Here is a 13752-nt window from a genome sequence, read left to right on the forward strand (position 1 = left end):
TTTAAAAGTTAACAACAGATTTATTTAATCCTCTTTTACACACATAAAGTTTTTAAAATACATGCTTAATATAAGATTGTCTTTACATTTGAAATCAGACTCCTTTTAGAATTCCGAAACCCATTTTAAGACATCATCAAAATCTGGCTTAGAGCATCCAAAAATTGAGGCAAATGAATTTCACTAAGCACTTCTGAACTCCTTGTCCAAACTGATTAAATTAAAAGGCGTTACTAGACAATGACATGAGATATACCTGTATCATCTTGAATACTAGTACTATTCTATTGCCTAGCTGACTCAATCAAGATTGGTCTTGCTGTACTAGGCACTTACTCAGCAAAGGAGACTCTACCAAACAAAGCTCAGACAACCGATGGGAGGCAGAGACGATGTGACTTTCTTTGGCTTCGCTGGAGGTCTGTGGTACAGCCCATGTCTGTGACTATTAGGGAGATGATGAGGTGGCTTTAAATAAGAAGTGTTTTTAAAAATCACAGTAATTAATCTCCAAACTGTGGAAGCTGGAACATAACAGTTTGGCTTAGAAAATTTCTGAAGCCACAATCACCTACTATTGTAGCAAGAAAATAATTTGAAAACAGTAATTTGGTCTTATTCTGAAACAACATGACACTGCGTGAATTCGTGGCATGACTGCCAGCCCCCTCTTAACACTCAAGTGACATTTACATCACATTCTCTCCCATTCTTTTCCCGTATCTCAGATCAACAGGTATGTTGTTATTCTCTGTTCCTAGCTGATTTTTAAGCATTGGATATCTTGATGTTATCTATCAGAACCTCTTAATGACATTTCCAAATACTATCACAACAGGAAGCTAAATTAAGTAACGGATACTATCATTGTTGGAAATGAAACTGGAATATCTCCAGCAACAGGGAGATACTGTACACACGCCAGTTGACTTGCTCCCTGTTTCTCCCTTGCAAATCAGAGTGTGGTTACCAAGAAGCCTATCTTAAGTTTGTAATGTTTGACTGCTAAACGCTACTGAATTCCTATTCAACAAAATATAGTTAGTAAATAATTGAAACGTCTTACCCCAGGATTTCTGAAAGTGCCAGTCACATAAGCGTATCAGGCAGCTGGTGAGAATGATCTAGGTACATACTATACATCAGGTGCTGCCATGCAGGGCTTGTGGGCAGAGTATGCATAGCTCACTCATTCCTGACTACTGCCCTAGAGAAAAATCACAAATACTGTCTAACTGCATGCAAGAGACATACAACAGTAAATAATTTATTTAGGGGAAAATTGTCTTTATAACTGTGTGACCAAATAATTGTAATGTTATTATGTTTGTACCATCTACCATCTCAAAGCATTCCCAACTTAGTACCAATAACAACATACAACTATTTCTCTAATAGTCATTGAGTGGAACGTGAGTTCAAGAGTGTTTCATTAAAAGCATGCATGACCCCTGCATGAGGGTAATTTAGGAAATGAAGGATCCAAAGGAAGCCGAACAGTAACTTTAGGAAGGTACGATGAAATAAATTCAAAAGAAAAAGAAAATAAATTATTAAAAAGAAATCAAAAAGAGATACAGAATCTTTTTTTTAGGACTTTGGTTTAGTGTGTCATCTGAAAAATAACTAATTACATGGTTCTTAACAGTGCCAAAGTTTGACATAGATTGACATAATTGGAAGAAAGACCATCACCTGTGGTAGTCACTGATACCACCTCCCTGAACACATGGGCTTTCTTGGAGTTTCCTTTAAAGTGCAACCACAATGGCACTGCCTGCTCAGTGAGAGCCCATACAATCAAAGTACAACCAAAAGGACATATTTAAAGTCTGTGTTGCATTAATTTCTATAGAGTTCCAAAGCTGGTACTATTTAAACAAAAGGACAGTGATCCTTTGCTCATGACAATAATAAATATAAGCAACGCTTATAGCCTGTCAGTGAAGACTATGAATAAATGACCTAGACAGACATCCAACTTGTCACATTCCTTCGATGACAAGAATTCCTGCCATTACTTTTAACACCAGCTTAGGAGCCAGTTCCTGCAGTGACCTCACGGGGGTTTTGTCCAAGAAAGAAATGCAGGCGCAGGAGTTGCCCGTCCCCCTGCACCGTGCCTATCTGCTGCAACCACTGCTCCTGGCTTTGGAGACACTCTGCATAGAAGCAAACTTTACTCTGGCTCCTCCTATTTATATAGCAGTATCATTTATGTATTTATATAGCAGTATCATTGAACAGTAGCAGCCAGAGGAAAGGAAACACTGAAATCTATCAAGAATCTCCTGTGGTGCAAATACACGCTATTGGGAGCAGCAAGGGAGAGCCATTAAAACTGCCCAGTAGTATGAAAACACATTTCTTTGGTTTGCACTACTTCCAAAATAATAATGGAAAATAATGCTCAGGCCTTTTCCTTCGCCCTCCGCCCCCTCCACAGACCAGGAGTGCATTAAGAATGCTTTATAACAACAGAACCTCTGCTAAGGCCTAATTACAATTATTTCATTCATAAATAGCTTGTGTAGAAATGCGGATCTTCTGTTTTAGGTAAACTTCAATATTGGTGATTTCAACGATTCAAAAGGATAGAACAGATGCAGTGTGGTTTCTCACAAAGGCAAGGCTGCCTTAGATAATTAAAATCCCTCATCCCTCACACACGCCAAAAAAAAAAAGCAAAAAAAAAAAAAGCAAAACAAAGCTGCAAGTATTAAAAGAAAAACCAACAGTCCCCCTTTAGGAAACAGGCAATTCAAACAGGAGTTGCCGGTGATGTCATTTCATTTATACGTTGCCTGAGTCACAGGTTCCTGAGGAAGTGGTAACACCTACAGAATTACTGCATAAAAGGCAGACTTTGAAGCATGAAATGAAAATAAAGACACTTAAAGACAAAGCAAAACCCCCAAGCAAAATCATACCTACTTTATAGATTTCCTCACCTCTTACACTAATTTGAAAGAAGTCTGTCACGAGAAATTTATTTGCTTGTTCATCCACATCCCTCCCTTACCAGAGAGGTGCTGGGGGTGGGGAGGAGATACTCACGGGGACAGAAAGAAGAGGTGTGGGGGAAAAAGGACACCAATTTAGTAGCAGTCAAAAACTAGAGTTCCAATGCATTCAGAGTGGGCCAGACTTGGAACCCCCACGGCCCTCGCCTTTCTTCCAAGACTACTGACATGATGTGGAAACAATTTTAGCAGCATTTCTTCACACGGTTTTAGCCCATACTGGTTTTGATTTAGAAAGTACAATCATTCCAGCAATGAGACGCCAGCTTGCATTTCAAATGCACCAGACTTCTGCAGCCCTGCCTCGCAGGGATGCACCAACTGCAGTTTCTTAACCGGGTGCTGCATTAGATCAAAAGAGAAACTGAGGAAAACGCTACTGACCTCCTCTGTAAGAATGAAACCAGAATGATGGTTCTCCTTTCTTATTTATGCAGTGCATAATAGCATTTCACTAACAAACAAACAATGAATCATTCTGCTGAGATGTTACAAAAATCAAATGTCCTGGTGCCAAAAACCAAACTGAAGTTACACACAAGCCTAAATTTTTGGATGCTCAAAGACTACTGAAGCAGCAATCCACAGCCAAAGAATGTAAGAACAGAAAGTAACTGTCTGGGAAAGGAGAGAAGTTACATAGAATAATGTTTCAAAAATTGTGCTTTTAATTTGCAGCAGTACAACACTATATGTATGCTTCTGTCTTTTCCTGTTAGCTTACTAAAATATTTTGTGAAGAAGTTGAAATTTTTAGCATCTAAAATGAAATGCACGTGTGCATGTGACCTTCAGTTCCAGAGGCAAAGTCCATTGTACTTTATATCAATGTCCTATATAAACATCTATTCCAAGAACAAGAGGAAACAGGCATTTAGACTGCTATAGTAGATGGAAAGACAGCTTGTACTCCATGCCAGCCAGGAAACAAAACACATTTGTTTTCAGAACTCCTGACTGCCCCTTTTTATCCCCAAGCCCAAGGAAGCGCCTGCAAGAAGCCAAAATGGCAAGGGAGTACTGGCCTGATTAAACAGAAAGAAATCGTGCTATTTCATTTGCAAAGTTCAGAGAAACAGCTGATGGGTTCTGAAAATCTTTCCAGAGAACGTCTAAATCATTCCACTGGATTTGAAAAAATGCTATGGTTAAGTCACAACAGCAGATAATATTGTCAATTATTAAGAGCAACAATTAGAACTTGAAATTATAGATGGCTGGAGTACTCATCTGCATCCTTAATCTGAGGTGAGATCATTTGAACTGGGAAATTAGGTGAAAAAAATGCTGCCCTAAGATACAGAATACCTTAAGGTACTCAACATCATTGCTACTCAAGCTTACTGCTGTTAATTCTTTTGGGAGTAGCTTCAGTTTCCCTTCCACATTGCCAATTTCCTTGCCTGGCTTAAAATAATCCTCAAGTGACTCACTGCAAAGACTTCCCTACAACCTGGACAAAACACCAATCATTGGCTGGTGGAAGAATACGGATTGCTGAATTTCAGCTACTGTACTTAAGAGAAAAGTGGCTACAGATTACCCCAAGCCACAGCCTATTTTGGTTAACACTACATGACTTCGAACAATAGTCAACAATACTTCAACAAAGCAATGGGCCGGAGCAACAGACCGGTTTCTTTGACCCAGGATAACTGAGAATAAAACCCATAGCTATTCTTTGCCAAGTACATATATCCAATTTCCGTACATTTTAGAGCTGAGGAATTAAAGAAAAGTTTAAGAAAAAAAGCAGGCAGTGTTAACCTCTCTGTGTGAACCTAGGAGTATTGTTCCCACAAAGCACGGAGTCCTGCAGTCTGCCCGTTTGTCAATCACTGCTCACTATTGTCACTATTGTCAGAGGTAGTGGACCAAAGGGTATCAATAAAAGTAAAATGAGAAAGAAAATACTGTCAACAAATTGTTAGGGTTTTTTTATTTCGAAACCTGTCTAGTGCTGCACAGATAAGAAAATGAAGTCTTTAGAAATTATTACACTGGATAGCTGAAGTGGTAATAGAGAGGGAAAGTCTGTATTAATTTCAAACCTAAAGCATTACCTGTGTGGTGCCACAGTATTTTTATACACTGTCAGGCTTCTGGAGAAGGTCCAGGCAGCTGCAAGGGAAAGAGAGCTGGAACTGAAATGGGACAGGTAGGTATGTTTTTCATAGGTTAGGAATTTACACATGGCCAGACTGGGACAGTCCAAAGTCCTTTAGAGTGGTATTTCTGCCTTTTAAAACAATTAATCCAGGTGCTCTGAAAGAGAAAAGGTGCACAACACCCTCTTGAAGGAAAGTTTCATTTTGGCAGGATATGCATGAGCACATCTGCACTGAAAATTAAAAAAAAAAAAAAAAAAAAAAGGAGATGAAAAGGAATTAATGAAGCCATGTCAAAAGATTCAGAAAAAATATGGCAACAGGCTCAGGACATCTTCCAGACTATGTTTCTTAGGAAGTCTGCTAAAGTTTACCATGTTGCAAGTACTTCTTTAATGGCTCTCTTTGGAGTATAAATGCCTATTTGTTTCTAAGGAAAGTAATGCAATATTATTTTTTTAAAAAACACTAAAAAACTGGGTACAAAAATTTGGAAAAGTAGCAAAGAAAAATCCCACCATCTAGCTGTTCATGCTCTCTTCAGTTTTTGTGTACTCTTAATGCAAAGTTACAGTAAGTACAGCAAACAGTGAATCAATGGACAGCATGAGAATGGCTGTTTGCACTGGCTGGACTTGCACTGCAGAACAGCTGGCAGAATGACAAGGAAGGTTGACTATGTGCTGGCTTGCAACATACTTATTTTTGAAAGAATGCAAGCTATCCTTTCTATTCTCATAGGAACACAGAGTTAGGACTCTCCTTGAACTCTCAAGATACAGTTAAACTCTGAAGAGAAACTATATATAAAAATATCTTCATGAATTCTGTCGTGGCTCTTAATGATTCTGTAAGAAACAGGCAGAGTTGTTCTTGACCAACAGCACAAAAGCTGGTATCAGAAGCCCAGTGATCTTTTCACACAATACTGGTATTAATGAGAATCCTGTGTACCAAAGCCTCGTCTCAGTCACATCTCAGCAATCTCATGGTTTTTATGATTTGGCTTGAAAAAGAGGAAGAAAATTCAAAGGAAAGTTGGGAGCTAGGTGAACTTTTCATGGTCCAACACTGTCCCAGAGTAGTGCAGTGACGAAGTAGCTTGTGGTGGACTTGGCAGTCCTAGGTTTAGGGCTGGACTCAATGATCTTAAGGGTCTTTTCCAATTTAAATGATTCTATGATTCTACTGGCAATTCCAATTAGACTAGTTAACATACGTTTAGAAGGAATTTGTTCAGTAAGAGCGAGAAACAAGTGCTATGATATGATTCTACAGTGCATAGCGAAAAGTTCAGAAATACATAAAACCCATTTCAGTAAGTTTTCTGTAAGAGCACAAGTGAGAAATCGAAAGAAAATGCTTATATATGGAAAGATTATTCAATTTTGCTACTACTTCTGTTGCATACATTTAAGGTCAGCAGCCAAACCTTATACAAAGAAACAGAATTAGAAAGAACATTATACAGGAAGTGGAATAAGAATATCAAAGATGACAAAAACAAAGTTTTAGTTTATGTCACTGGACTTCTCTGAGGACACAATACCAAAGGCATACAGAACACAAGGAAGGGAAGAGTATTTTTCCAGGCTCAAACTCGATGATTTTAAGGGCTGGAGCAATCGCTACAGTTTTCTTTGATGTGCCAAAATAATTCTTGTGCTATTGACTTCTACTGAAGCAGAACCTCCCTTTAGTTCTTGGGAGTCGTCAGCTTCCTAGGAATATAAATCCTACGGTTCCATTCCTTGGTGGTTTTCTTGACCAACCTGTCTGGGCCATCATGAATCTTTCTTCATGGATCTAAGTTTAATTTTCAAATTTGTGCCCTTTGTCCCTTAAAGACCCCAACGTTGAAGGCTTAAGACTCAAACTAGCCCCATGCTCCACAGAATAGATTCTCACGTGGGCTGAACCACCTACTGGCTATGATTCTGCTGGCTTTAATGGCACGAAGACGATTTACCCATCGTATAAAGGGCATGCCCTAAGTGAAATTTATTCCTGATCAGCAGACTATGACACAAGTGAAGAGAACTTAAAAGCAGATTATAAAAGCAAGGATGAGAGCAAGTCAGGGCTTTAAAGACAAAAACTCTCCTATAGAATCTCACTTTCATGAACGTGATACTACTCCATAACAAATTCTAGACTCCAGCCAGCAAACACATTGAAGGGATGACACTGAAGAAAAATTCTAGTCAGCAGAAGTACGAAAGCAAAACAGAGGCAATCATTCCATAAGTTTCTATAATACTCAAGCACAAAAATTATGTCAACAGCTCTCCATTGAGATCTGTCATCTTCTAACACTATTAAATGTCCCCAGATGTGCCATGCAGGTGTCATAGTTGCCTTCTGTGAGATATGTTCTCACTCACGCGGCCATATAACGCCACTAGATTTCTGTTAGTTTAGGAAGATGAGTAGGTTCCTCTGAGGCTGTTCATTCCCTCTTCCCAACAGATTTGGTTTATACCTGAAAAGCCATGGTAGCTGTTGGGTTCTACAGTGAAAGTATGAGTTTAGGCTCTTCACTGATGCCTAAGAGGTCATGGCAGCACAAATAAAATTTAAATCCTACCTCCTTCAAGAAGAAAAGTAAAGTTTAGCTTTTTCCATTAAACAGCAATAACTGAAGCTGAGGACCGTGCTGAAATCCTGCCATTAAGTGCATGCAAACCAGTAAATAAATGTGTTTATCTGTTAATAGTATTTGAATGTGCATTCATTCATTTGAATGGATTCTCACAATTTCCCACTCAGTAAATGCCTAGAAATTGAGTAAAAGCAAAGTAAGAACAATTCTGGTCCACAAGGAGAAAGAAAACAACATTATAGCTAGACAACGGAAGTTATTCCAAGTCAAACTGAAGTGTTTCTGAACATCAGAGACATCTGGGAAGCATATGTACAGGAAACAGCTCAGCCTGAGAGAGTTGTATGTTACTGAAATTACAGAGGTAAGGAAACATTATATTAACCCTGAGTTTTGAACCTTTCGATCTTGTATACTTCTCCAGTTAAACAGATACTTTTAATGCAAAGCTACAACGTAACTTTAACAGGATAAGCAGAGTTTCAGCTATTTAAAAATAATTATTTATCAGATTTCAGCAAGATGTCTAGTTGTCAAGTTTTAGATAACCAAAAATCTGCAAAGAGACTTTTACACTCCATGGTCAGCAACTCCAACAGATAAAAATGCAGATCATGCCCTTTAAAATACCCTGGTACTGTTTCATGATTTGGGTTGGACTACAGCATGGCTAACAAAATGGAAGTCATTTGAGCTCATAACTAATTATGTACATGAACAAACTGCTTTAAAATGGACATGGCATGTTATCAATCTTATTGATCATTGCCTGACCACCAAAAGATCAGTTTCCTATGATTACTAGTCTTTCAAAAAATATATTTCATTCATATATATTTTTATATTACAATGAAGTTAGCTAAACAAGACATTCCCTTAAGGCTACTTTAGAAATCACATAAATATAATGAATATGACAGTTAAAATAACTAGAAATAATAGCTATTTTAGACACTTGATGCAAATCTCATCATGTTTCAGTAAATCTTCTGCTAAGACTGGAATATGGGAGTTGGAGATATCCTTGTTCTTAGGCAAATTTGACTTGACAGAACATCTGATTTGGCATAAGAGAGAAGCTGTGAAATTATCTACACCAAATATTCAGAGCTTATGTTAAGGAAGGAACTAAAATAATTGGATTGACCACCTAATTTTCATAATATATATGCGAAATAAAGACTGCTTGGCAGATAAAGCGATGTGCATTTTTTCTGAGTTAGTCCATAATCCCCATAATATAAAGCCATAAAAGGGAATTCAAATATACTTCTAAAACCTATTCCAAGATAAAAAACAACAGACTCACTTTTAATTTTGTAGTAATGTTCTTTGATATTTTCTAAATCCTTTTTTCTCAAGTTATCTTTTAAACTCAAGCATTCTCAAACTACTGTTTGTGCTCAGCCATAATCTGAAGCCATTCCTGATGCTGCAAAAATTGAAGAACTTAAAATCCAACCAAATGAAAATCAGAATTGCTCTTTTTTAACACCTGTAAAGTAGTGAATGACAGCATCCAAGAGTAACAAAGTTAGAAAACCAATTTCTTATTTCAGTTAAGCACTTCTCTGCAAGTTTTGACTGAATCAATGACCCACCACCACCACCCCGCAAAGCAATTTTTACTACATAACAGAGCCTTCTCTAAATTTCAGGGGAGCCTAACCATGATACCAATGCATTTTGGTCTTTCCTGTGTAAAAATAAGTCAAACCACAAACACCTCCATTGACACAGGCAAGAACAATCAATTGTACTATAAATATGTACTTTGAAACAGCAAGCAATGTGGTGTAGGCAGTAGGTGTAGGTTCTTACCTACTCCTGCTCTCCTTTAAAGATGCAGTTTAACTTCCAATAGCAGAATATTCTCAATCTTAACAATAAATTCCAACTAAAGGGGCACAAATCTGGGAAAGATGAAAAAAGACATTTAGACATGCTGCTTGGACATGTCCATCAACAAGCAAAATAAAAACTGGGACAAATAAAACACCAAAGTTTACTTAAGCAGCATATTTTATATGGAAGCCATATTTAGAAACTTAAAAAAAAGAAGAAAAAAAAAAAAGATGACGAGGTTTAAACATAACCACATTGCTTTAGTTATTTACATAATAAAAATGAAAATGTGGAGAGTTGTATCCATAACAGACTGCTTTTAAGGTGAAGATATTAATGTCAAAATGTGGATTATAGTTGTTTGCATTTGTAGCAGTCAGAATGGGTAAGCAATCATTAACTTGTCAAATAACAGAGAAAGGAGCACTGCAGTCCAAAGTAGGTCATCTTCCACCTTATTCAGCTGATTTTCAGACCGTTTCATCATCACTCATGTCCCAGATCTGCAACAAAAAAGGAAGTGTAATTTTAGGTTGTGGAGTTCAAATATGCTCTTAATATAGCTTTATAAAATCAGTTTTACTACTTAAAAGGCAGAAGAAATAACATTTTATGGACTATTGACTACCACCAATGGTGCTGTACATAAAATTCGGTGTTTTTCTCTTCTGTTAACAACCTACACACCATTCATTATTTGGAATCTTGGGGGTATTTTTTAACACATACTTTTGAGCATTTGTTCCTGAACACTCAGTTTGGTTATTTGCTATTTATTATAATTTACAGTAAGCCATAGACCAAAAAGCAGACAGTTTGGTTTGGTTGGCTGACTGACTCACTGGCACATACTTAATGTGGGTAACAACTTACAATAAATAGCATACTTTACTAAACATTGTAGAAAATTTTCAAGACATTCATGAAGAACTAACTGTTCTCCAATACTTCATTTTGCACTCAAATATTAGATCTTATAAATAGCAGCATAAGGATGAAAAGTTATATGGAAACTTGTACTTTCCTATTGTTTAAAGAAATTTAAGAACTACACAGACTTTTTCCTGCAGTACAATATAATCCTACTTTTACTTTGCTACTGCCCTTGTTCAGTAACCGGTTATAGATTAGGGGGGAAAGTGACTATTTTCACAGAACATCAAGGAAGCTGCTACCCTTGTGAACATACTGAGTGTTACAAATTCATACCAGTTACCAGGGAGCAGAACGCACGATCCGAGGAAAAATACAGGGACTTGCAAGCAGAACTATTTGTGGGGGACACATACACCATATTCTGAATATATACTACAAGTTTTTTTCTTTCAGAGAAATGCGGGTACTCTTAAAAGACTTTCTATGATTGTCTGGAGGCATAGCTCATGGCAGAAACCCTCCTTGCACTTGGCAGGGTTTGCAGTAGCTTGGGATCAGGACTAACATGGGCACTCAGCTTTGAGCTGGATTTAATAATATCCATTTTAAAAATATATAAAATTTCACCTCTGACTTAGAGCATTTCAAACTTGCCTAAATTAGCAGTAACACTGCTGGAGTACCACAACAAGTCTTTTTTTGATGATAAGAATGAGAATGCCATTTCCATGGCACCCAACACTCAAAACTGTGAGTCCCTCAGTGCAAATGACCTAACAAAAAGGAGCAGCATCAGTCCTTTGTCCCTCTGGAAAATGAAATTCAGTTCAGTTGTTCTAAAACAGAATTTGTGTGTTGGCATAAAGTGACCCACTAGGTTATTCTCTCATTTTACATCCTGACCACTAAAATATATCTACCCAAAGAAATACAGAAGACAAACATTTATTTAGACTGTAAATTCTTCAGGGCACAAAGCCGTATTTTACATGTATATGGTGTCTAGTACAATGGGGCAGTGTTGACAGTTGCCTTGTCGAATACACACGCATTAGACAAATAAAAATTATAAACAAACCCATTTCTAGACAGGCAACAATTAATATTGACCTGTAGCTTTAATATATCCCTTTAAGACAAAATGTCGTATATCTGGAATTTGAAAACATTCTTAAGAAAGCTCTTCAAATCCAACCTCAGAAAACATATAAAAATCAAACATTTCTATGCAGTGCTACAAGCTGTGTAAAATGAAAACTCTGAATGGCAAGATTCTCTCAATTCCTAGAAGCGTTCCAAAATGGTGGTGTAAATCCTTATGGAAAATACTGAAGGAACAGTTTGTTTACAAAAGGAAAAAAGAGTTTTCATCCTGCCCTAGACGAGCAGCTTGAAGCTTGCCAAGGCAAACACAAATGTCCAGCTCACCAGTCAGGGTCAAGGATGTGGAAAATAAATACAAAAACCAAAATCTTTAAATAGAGTTTATGGTATGATTCAAGCTGGTAAAAAGCAAGGAACCCAAAGCTCAGACTGATAGCCCATCTTTGCCTAGTCCACTCTAATTTTTTAAGACAAACTCCCTAGATTGTAACCCTTACAAATACACCTCTCCATCAAAGCAGCACAATAAACATTTTTAAAAATACACCATGAGGTGATTCGAAGGCAGCAGAAGTGAAAGAAGCCAACTGAGAGCCCTGAAGAAGTCTTCTTTATCTACTAAACAGATACACTGGGAGTGTAGCCAGCTTCTCTGCTCCGTGCTTTCCCATCACCCGCTCTGATCTGAGCAGTGCGGGTGAGAAGGCAAGTACGCTCTCTGGTTTGTTTGTTTGTTTTTTACAGAGAAAGGCTGGTAAGGGTGCCAGTTACATTAGTCATTTCGCGATATCAAAATACTTCCATACAGGAACTGCCTAGCTGTTCCGTAATTCCTGTAAAGCTCGGAGAACCTTTTTGCTTTACATGTCTCCTGTGCAATGCTTGCATTACTCTAACACCCCATACAATACAAATGGCAGCTCCAAAGGCACTGTAATTTCTCTTTTTTTGTTGAAACTAAGGGGAAGGAAGCAGTTCCCTGTATTTTTGGCCCTAGCAGCCGAGGACGGGCAACCCATAGAGGGCCTCAAGGAACACGACGACTAACAGTGCACGCACGTCCCACGGCCAGCAGCAGCGCCTACTAGGTAATTTAAGAAGGACAGTATTGTCAACAGGAGGAAGAAAGTGAAGCGAAAAGAACAATTCAATTTTCTCCTATCTAAAGCACATCTCTTTTCTAGGACTCTTTCAACATAAAAATATTTGCAAACTGCTATGCAAACATCCTGGATTGAGGAGAATTGTTTTCAAATGTTTGAAAAGTATGCTATTATTTTATTTCCAGACAGTTTTATAAGACAGTTTACACTTCATCTAACTGTCAGAGCAGTCACAACAGTACTGTGTTTTGCATCTTACTAAGGTTTATAAAGGACAAAGTAGTAGCACGTTAATAAATGACACACAGAGGGGAGTGGAGAACATGAAACCAAAGGGGAAAATTCAATACAAAAGTTAACAATTGCTTGTTAACCTAAAGAAAGCTACATCATACCGTGCAAAATAAGTTGTGTTAAATGTCAATATTGATAGCTAAATTATAATACATCATTAGTTACTGGCAATGCAACTTTTCACGAAAAGACATTTAAAATACATAGACTATGTCTACGCAAACTTTGGTTATTACTTCAAAAGAGTAAAATTTTGATGAGCAAACACCATGAAATATAGAAAGCCATGAAAGACAACGTCTAAAATGACTGTCACGCCAAGAATCTGGTATCTAAAGCAAGCTGTGAATTTGGCTTTTGTTTTCACTTCTCTTCTGTCCTGCAGCACACCTGGGTGAGTCAAACCTTAACACAGCTACAGGCAATGACAGCAGAAGTCATAAAATAGGAGGATAATAAACCAGCTGTCAAAACCAACCTAGCCCATACAAATCTGGACAGATTATCCGAATGCACCTGTTTCTTCAAGTGCATGCTTTTATATTCAAACTTCTTTGTAGAGGTTCTTAAATTTCAGATGTAAATTATGTCTTATTCAGGATTTAGAGAAAAATACCCGCACTTGTTTTCTTGAAATGACAAGTATTATTTTCTTACATAATAGGAAGAATGAGGAAAAAAATCCCTGTGTATTAACTTAACTGTTCACAAGTTCCCAGTGATTGGTTTTACAGTTCCAGGTTGCATGTTCAATAACTCCTACTAAAAAGAGAGGTTTGCATTTCCTTCATACAACA

General features: G+C 37.6%; 1 protein-coding gene across 5 annotated transcripts in view; it reads right to left on the reverse strand.

The window, feature by feature from the left end:
• Positions 1–13752, reverse strand: part of ATG7 (autophagy related 7) — a 114736-nt gene continuing 100984 nt past the window's right edge. For all 5 annotated transcript variants that reach the window (XM_075762763.1, XM_075762760.1, XM_075762762.1 and 2 more), the window contains one exon: positions 1–10081. In XM_075762763.1, coding sequence (XP_075618878.1) covers positions 10049–10081 — 33 coding nt within the window. In that variant the 3' untranslated portion in view covers positions 1–10048. The remainder of the gene's footprint in view (positions 10082–13752) is intronic.

The sequence above is a fragment of the Balearica regulorum genome, chromosome 10 (assembly GCF_011004875.1).
Source record: "Balearica regulorum gibbericeps isolate bBalReg1 chromosome 10, bBalReg1.pri, whole genome shotgun sequence".
Classification (NCBI taxonomy): domain Eukaryota; kingdom Metazoa; phylum Chordata; class Aves; order Gruiformes; family Gruidae; genus Balearica; species Balearica regulorum.